Source organism: Drosophila montana, unplaced genomic scaffold, assembly GCF_035044405.1.
Source record: "Drosophila montana isolate Dmon_TW-CO22-7 unplaced genomic scaffold, ASM3504440v1 contig_3526_1, whole genome shotgun sequence".
Lineage (NCBI taxonomy): Eukaryota > Metazoa > Arthropoda > Insecta > Diptera > Drosophilidae > Drosophila > Drosophila montana.
Window position 1 is genome coordinate 537501 of NW_026998405.1, and position 8378 is coordinate 545878.

General features: G+C 39.7%; 2 protein-coding genes across 2 annotated transcripts; both read right to left on the reverse strand.

Annotated features, from left to right (window-relative positions):
* Positions 1-1086: 1086 nt before the first annotated feature.
* On the reverse strand, positions 1087-2475 carry Grl62a (Gustatory receptor-like 62a). Its single transcript, XM_064692066.1, has 2 exons — positions 1369-2475; positions 1087-1302 (listed from the first exon to the last, which is right to left on the reverse strand). Exons 1-2 carry the CDS (start codon positions 2473-2475, stop codon positions 1087-1089), a joined length of 1323 nt encoding a protein of 440 aa, XP_064548136.1.
* An 89-nt stretch (positions 2476-2564) lies between these two features.
* Grl62b (Gustatory receptor-like 62b) lies at positions 2565-3897 on the reverse strand. Its single transcript, XM_064692067.1, has 2 exons — positions 2786-3897; positions 2565-2736 (listed from the first exon to the last, which is right to left on the reverse strand). Exons 1-2 carry the CDS (start codon positions 3895-3897, stop codon positions 2565-2567), a joined length of 1284 nt encoding a protein of 427 aa, XP_064548137.1.
* Between the last annotated feature and the right edge of the window lie 4481 nt (positions 3898-8378).

Consider the following 8378-nt stretch of genomic DNA (forward strand, 5'->3'; position numbering starts at 1 on the left):
CTGTGAATAAACCAGTTGAGTACCGAAACTCCAAATAAATAAAATACTTTCTCTAGACTTGTTGATATCGAAGGTAGATATTGTCATTTATTTCAAAAAGCTCTCCTTTTAAAATTATCATTTTATAATATGTGTATTATTATTATTATTCTTATATTTATTATATTAATTATTTCGATTACTTATATATATTATTATATATTATGTTTATTATTAGTATTTGTATTAATTACAGTAAGTTTGAACTTAAATGCATAATGAAATTATTAAAACTTTTGCAGCCCAAATCTGTTCAAGCAGTGTATGCACTCTTCGGTGTGCATCGCTGTGTGCACAGACTTCTAGCCTCGTGTTGCGCATTTGATTGAATTTCCTGACTGCAGCATATGTTGCACATATGTACATATATGTTGCCAGTTCGTGGCATGAAGTTTATTGAAATCGATCGACTTCCACTTGGACTTTTCCACGATATGCAATTGATATTTGCATATAAGTAAAATGCGCCAGCGAGTGCCTGAGATTTATGTTAATTTATTGAATTTCATTTGATTCCTTCTGCCTTTTTACAATGTGTAAGTGTGCTGAAATCTTGCGAATGCGAAAGCAAATTCAATCAAGTTTGTGCATAAATTACCCGACAGAAAGCCTGGAAAAGGTAAATTTCAAGGAAGGCGCATCATAATAACAACAACATAACAACAACATAAAGTTGCTGCCTTCGCCCACTTTATCTTTATAATGGCAAAAGTTTCAAGTTGAAAGCCCTGGCCCTTTTTATACCTTTCTTTTACACAGTATAAATAAGTATATAGGTTTATGCCGGACATGGCTGCCGCTGGCCAGGTCGTTAAAATGGCCGCTCAAAGGGGCCGCCCGCCGCTTGTTGTTCATTATGTAATTGTGGTGCGTGCAGGTTAAAGAGCCAACATGCAGCTTTTTGTGGGCTGTCATTTGAATAATTTATATGCTAATTTAATTATTGTACAATTTGCACAGTTTATTGTAGCTCAACTCAAATGTAGCCGCATTGCTCAATGCTGAATTTTAAATGAGTTTATTTAACATTTTATATTTATATCTCGTTTAGTTGGAGCTCTCTTTAAGGCAGCTCTGCAAGTGCCTCAGCTCCATTTGCTGCACAAAATCCGTGATGACGGTGCAGAGCACCACCTGCAGCAGCATTTTGCAGCCTCTAATAATGCCAGCGAATTGTATAACAGCCGCATTCGCATTTGGTTTCCAAGCCATAAAGCTGATGGATTGTGGACGATAGTCTGCGAAAGGCACTCGGGTGCTGAGCTGCAGTTGGATAGAGAGTTATGTACATGGACAAATCGGTAAATATATCAAAAATTGTAAGCCTACCAAAAAGCTGATGATGTCCTTAGCAGTCCGGCGACGCTGAAGTCTTGGTCTAGCAGTCGCAGCTTGGCTTGGAAACTCGATTTTCCAGATGTTGATAAACAGTTTTTCATGCTCCCGCTGCTGCAACTTTGCCGCACACAGCAGAGGCAACAATATTGCCACTTGCCATGCCAGTTGCAGTGCCGACGAGGTCAGCTGCTGGTCACGTGTGGGTGGCGCTTCCATGCCCATCCACTCGGCCTCATCCTCAATGTCGTCCTGACTCTTTTGGCGCTGCAATAACACGTTCTCATCGTAGCTGAATTCGCTCACAAAGATGCCACATTTGAGGCACAATACAAAGAAGTACCAACAAAATGTGGCCCTAAAGTAGTAGGCAGCCAAGAGTTGCATTCGTTTAAGCAAAGGCTGCACGTGCAACAACTGACGCAGCAGCCCAAGCTTATGCGGCAAGTGCAATTGTTGCAATAGCTGATTTAGCGATTGCAGCAGTGCTGCATGCAACAGATGCTGAAAGAGGTGGAGTGTCAGCAGCAGAGCCAGAAGCAGATGCACTGCACCCATGGCATAGCTGATGACATTATAGACGCTATCATATGCCGGCGGCCAATCCAGCCAGAAGAGCTTCCATGTGAGCAGCAGCAGCAAGAATAACTGTTGAGCGCCCAGCAAGAACAGCAGCCAAGAGCATTTGGGCTCTAACCGCTCACCCAGCAAAGAAGTTAGATGCTTAAAGATCAATTGGGCCTGATCCACCATATACCAAAGCTGAAGCCTGCAAGTCAAACATCTGATGATTATCCACACATAGGCCACATTGTGGCAGATCTGGTTGATGAAATCCAAGACATCCAATTCGGGTTGCGTGCCGGGTTCCAGTTCGTTCAGGCTGGCGTTATGGGTCTCCAAGTCCCAGCGCAGATATAAGTGCAAAAAGTTAAGCAGCACGAGCAGAAAGCTGGGCAAGTAGGTAAAAAGACAACAGCAGCCAGAGTCCAGACGATAGCGCTGGTGGGCTCTATCAAAGCGTATCTTCAGAAAGCCCACGCAATTCAGGATGAAGCACTGAAATTTCAGCAGCTGATATAGGAACTTAAAGCGCCGCATGTTGATAATCAACTGAATCGAAAATAATATTGACTACATATTCATTTATTGCACGCATTTTATAAATAGATGGCTAATTAACAGACAATTCACTCTAATTCATCGTACATGTACCAGCGATAGACCTGGCTAATTGTTTGCGTCACATTAATATCGAAATTACCTTGCGTATAGCTGTTGTAGAAGTTGATTTGCATGTGTGTGTGCTGCCATAAATACAGCCAAAGGGAGAGCAACACCAGGCAGCCCACTTTGATGAAACTGTCGAGGAGCATGGGCAGTGTCAGCTGTAGCTGATGGGCACTCAGACCCAGGATGGCCAACGGCAGGGGTTTTAGGCGTAGATGTGTGACCGGTAAATTGCTGGAAAACTGTGAAAAACATTTGATTACGCCATGGACAAGGAACCATCGTCACACTGACCAACATGCTAATGACATCCCGTTTGTGCTGTGGCCTGGCGAAGGGTTGCAGTATGGGCAGGCCGAAGGGCATGGGCAGCGTTTGGTTACGCAGCAGGCACCAGGACTTCAATTTAAAGTACTCCAAGCGATCCGTCAGCTGCAGATAATTGCCATAGAATTGGCAACGCTGCTTCTGCAGATCATACGAGCTGATCAGCAGCGTTATAAATGGTATCAGCAGCAGCAACAGATGCACCAGACGCAGGCGATCGATGTTAAGCACATTGGCGGGTCGCCAGTCCAGAAGCAGTTGGCTGAAGCGCAACGCAATCAATGCCACAAAGCTGAGCAGATGCAGGGCAAAGTAGCGTATTATGTGCCAATGCACGCTCCAAATGCTCACCTGCTCCCGCAGTATGTTGCGCAAAATACCCACGCGGGAGCTGATCATGTGGTGCTGCAGAAACACGTTCAGCGCCCGGTAGATGCTGGCCAGCCAGATGAGATAGTTGCCCAAAAAGAGCAGCTGCATGTGATAGATGAAGGCGACGCCGGCCATGAAGCACGACTGATAGCTGTAGTACATGTGGCACTGCCAGCCGAATAGCAAAAGCAGCTCGACGGGCAGCAGCAGTGTCAGCACACACTCCCGCCATAGGGGCACACACATCCTGTCGCCCAGAATGCGCTGCAGTGTGCCATGTATTTGGGCGCAGGCATTCAGCAGCTTGGTCAGATGCTGGCGCAGACGTTGAAAGTAGATGTAGAGCGGCACGAAGAGCAGGAACAGCAGCTGATCGTAGATCCAGCACTGGCTGAGCCATAGATACGCCAATGAGGCAATCATATTCGCCACGCTCATGATCTGCACATAGAGCTGCTCGTCCCACACGAACTGGCCATCCGGTGCATAGCCCACATTGTAGTAGCCCAGATAGATGCCCAATCTGGCAGTCACACGCCACACGCACAGCAAGTGGCACAGGCAGAAACCTTTGACCGTTGTATGCGTACGCATCGCTGCCAGTTGTTTGCAACACTGAGTGCCACAAAAGTGTTGCCGCATGTTAATTAGCTTTCCCATTGAATGGTAAGTGTGACATATATAGATATAGATATATACTAACAGAGAAAGTATGAGAGAGCAATCGTGGCTGAAAGGACACTTGAACTATAACGACAAGCAATATTTCATGCTCTGTTTAAATTGTGGGGAAGAGACCTTTAATAGTTAACACTCTGATATGGGGAATATGAAATTGAGAGAACACTTAAAATCGCATGAAGAAACAAAAAATATTTTAAAAAAATATAAGAACTAGTTATATGCGGCGTGTCGCACTTTAAATACCCTAGCACACTTATGACAAGTGAGCTGTGAACCAGGTTTTTCGCAACTGTTAACTAAGTTAAATATTATTTAATTAGATAATTAAAATTATAGTTAAACGCAATATAAAAAGTTAACGATTATTATTTTCCAATAGATACAAAAATATTACCTTAAACCAAACCAATTTTTTGAAAAGATATTGTTTTGGGTATATGGTTTACGTTAATAGAGAACTTCTTAAGCCAGTTGGAAGTGTTGATTTTAACTTAAAGAACATCTCGCTAATAGCAGTATACGGGTAGTGTATACATATGTATGTCGAATTTCACTCGTTGAGCGTGCAGCACATGCCGCAGCCAGAAATATTATACCCACTGCACCCATGCCACAGTGCGCACTTTTAATTCATATCTTGGCAGCATTTTAAGCGCCAACCCTCAGATGCAGCCGCATGGTGGAAATGATTTAACACCCCACGTAAGCAGCTGCATGGGGTACGCTTTATATAGTGTGTTATGGGGCATGTACTAGTGCCCGTATCTCTGTAAAAGTGTGCGATAAAAGTCGCCCCATAACAATGACAAAAAACTGCATGTTTTTATTACAAATTGCAATTGTGAGAATTTTATACATGGCCGCGGCCACATTGCCATCGTCGCATCGTGTCACATTCCAGAACCTTCCACCTGTAAAACAAAAAAAATGAAGGGAGGCAGCGCCTGTGACAGTGTCGCCACAAATAAACTTCCGCACAAAAATTGGGCTGCATTTCCGGTGGGCTGCTCGAATGTTTTTATTGCCGCTTTTTGCGTGCTGTGCATAAAGCAAATGAATTCATTTTTTACCCATTTTAAATTTCTTTTTCAATTTAAACGGCCCGACGGCTGGCAGCGAAAAAAATTTTGCGCAGCAGACTTTTCTTTTTAGTCGATTTCGGCTGTAATAAATTTTTGCATGTTTTCATTAGTTGTCAGCGCTGCTTTTGATGATTTATGCATGTTTTTTGGATATGTCCACTTTACACGCACACAGAGGCTTTCCGAGGAAAGTAAAAACAACAAACTTATTAAAAATTTAGTTGCTAAAGCAATGTTTTTAGGCCTACGAAAAGAGGATAGACCTGCGAGAATGTTGCCACTTTAAATATATTAAATAAAGTAAATAACTTATTAATATTGTGATTAATTTGATTATAATTTATATTTGTATAATTTAAAATTCAAAACGACTAATACTCGGCTAACTGACGTCCTATTTTGGTAAGATGTGGCCTTGTAGATAATAGATTAAAATAAAGCAAGTGAGAGAGCCCTAGCCCGAAGTGCCCGACTAGGGGGTACACTGAACCATCTTCTACCAATACAAACTGCAACTAGCGCTACGCGCTCGTTTGCTTAAGCAATTACAGAGAAGTTTTCAAAAAGCTGCTTCCCTGTTACCGGACTTGATCTCCCAACCCTATTCTACCACGCCATCGCCATCACTTCACAACCATACCAAGAATTTAGTGGGGTATCGACGAAATATCTTCGTCTGTCTCTAGACGCGCGAAATGATGTCATTTTCAAACGCGCAAACTAGTGCCGTTTTTAGTTATGTCGCCTAAAAACGACAATATCTGATTATGGAATAATATATCTTTTTAGACTCGTAACGATCAGTACTATCGATTGGCATTCAAAAATTAAAAATCTAAATTTTGACCAAAATTTAAAAAAAATCAAGGGGTTACATCACGTTTTTTCTCAAATCGGGGTCGGTTCGAAAATCGAAACTTTTTTGATGATTTTTATTGAATATTTTATTGAATATCTGTCCAATTTTGAAATGCTATACCTTTTTGAATTCGTAGGGATCCCTACTATCAATCTGCATTCAAACATTTTAAAATTCGATGGGTTAAAAAAGTGGTTGACCAAAATCCGATTCTTTTGTAAAGTCAACCTTTTTTGATGATTTTTTTTAATATCTCGGCCAAATAGTGTTCGATCGGGAATTTTATACCATTTTGGATTCGTAAGGATCGGTACTATCGATTGGCATCAAAAAAATTAAAATCTAATTTTTGACCAAAATCATCAAAATGGCGAGGGGTTACATCACGTTTTTCCTCAAATTCGGGCTCGGTTCGAAAATCGAATTTTTTTTGATGATTTTTATTGAATATCTCGGGTAAATGCTGTCTGATTTTGAAATGTTATACCTTTTTGAATTCGTATGGATCCCTACTATTCAAACATTTCAAAAATCGATGGGTTAAAAAATGTGGTTGACCAGAAACAGATTCGTTTGTAAAGTCAACCTTTTTTGATGATTTTTTGAATATCGCGGCCAAATAGTGTTCGATTTGGGAATTTTATACCATTTTCGACTCGTAAGGATCAGGACTATCGATTGGCATCAAAAAAATTAAAATCTAATTTTTGACCGAAATCATCAAAATGGCAAGGGGTTACATCACGTTTTTTCTAAAATTCGGGGTCGGTTCGAAAATCGAAACTTTTTTGATGCTTTTTATTGAATATCTCGGGTAAATGCTGTCCGATTTTGAGGTGTTATACCTTTTTGAATTCGTAGGGATCCCTACTATCAATCTGCATTCAAACATTTTAAAATTCGATCGGTTAAAAAAAATAAAAATCTAAATTTTGACCAAAATCATCGAAATAGCAAGGGGTTACATCACGTTTTTTCTCAAATTCGGGGTCGGTTCGAAAATCGAAACTTTTTTGATGATTTTTATTGAATATCTCGGGTAAATGCTGTCCGATTTTGAAATGTTATACCTTTTTGAATTTGTAGGGATCCCTACTATCAATCTGCATTCAAACATTTTAAAATTCGATGGGTTAAAAAAACTGGTTGACCAAAAACCGATTCGTTTGTAAAGTCGACCTTTTTTGATGATTTTTTTGAATATCTCGGCCAAATAGTGTTCGATTTGGGAATTTTATACCATTTTCGACTCGTAAGAATCAGTACTATCGATTGGCATCAAAAAAAATAAAAATCTAATTTTTGACCAAAATCATCAAAATGGCAAGGGGTTACATCACGTTTTTTCTAAAATTCGGGGTCGGTTCGAAAATCGAAACTTTTTTGATGATTTTTATTGAATATCTCGGGTTAATGCTCTCCGATTTTTAAATGTTATACCTTTTTGAATTCGTAGGGATCCCTACTATCAATCTGCATTCAAACATTTTAAAAATCGATGGGTTAAAAAAACTGGTTGACCAAAAACCGATTCGTTTGTAAAGTCAACCTTTTTTGATGATTTTTTTTAATATCTCGGCCAAATAGTGTTCGATTTGGGAATTTTATACCATTTTCGACTCGTAAGAATCAGTCCTGTCGATTGGCACCAAAAAAATAAAAATCTAATTTTTGACCAAAATCATCAAAATGGCAAGGGGTTACATCACGTTTTTTCTCAAATTCGGAGTCGGTTCGAAAATCGAAACTATTTTGATGATTTTTATTGAATATCTCGGGTAAATGCTGTCCGATTTTGAAATGTTATACCTTTTTGAATTCGTAGGGATCCCTACTATTAATCTGCATTCAAACATTTCAAAATTCGATGGGTTAAAAAAAGTTGTTGACCTAAAACCGATTCGTTTGTAAAGTCAACCTTTTTTGATGATTTTTTGGAATATCTCGGCCAAATAGTGTTCGATTTGGGAATTTTATACCATTTTCGACTCGTAAGGATCAGTACTATCGATTGGCATCAAAAATATAAAAATCTAATTTTTGACCAAAATCATCAAAATGGCAAGGGGTTACATCACGTTTTTTCTCAAATTCGGAGTCGGTTCGAAAATCGAAACTTTTTTGATGATTTTTATTGAATATCTCGGGTTAATGCTCTCCGATTTTGAAATGTTATACCTTTTTGAATTCGTAGGGATCCCTACTATCAATCTGCATTCAAACATTTTAAAATTCGATGGGTTAAAAAAAGTGGTTGACCAAAAACCGATTCGTTTGTAAAGTCAACCTTTTTTGATGATTTTTTTGAATATCTCGGCCAAATAGTGTTCGATTTGGGAATTTTATACCATTTTCGACTCGTAAGGATCAGTACTATCGATTGGCATCAAAAAAATAAAAATCTAATTTTTGACCAAAATCATCAAAATGGCAAGGGGTTACATCACGTT

Coding starts and splice junctions, on each gene's coding strand:
- Grl62a (XM_064692066.1), bottom strand. CDS start 2,475: ATGCGGCGCTTTAAGTTCCTATATCAGCTGCTGAAATTTCAGTGCTTC. Junction 1,303..1,368: donor AGGACATCATCAGCTTTTTG/GTAGGCTTACAA, acceptor ATCCAACTGCAG/CTCAGCACCCGAGTGCCTTT.
- Grl62b (XM_064692067.1), bottom strand. CDS start 3,897: ATGCGTACGCATACAACGGTCAAAGGTTTCTGCCTGTGCCACTTGCTG. Junction 2,737..2,785: donor CCTGCCGTTGGCCATCCTGG/GTCTGAGTGCCC, acceptor GCTCCTCGACAG/TTTCATCAAAGTGGGCTGCC.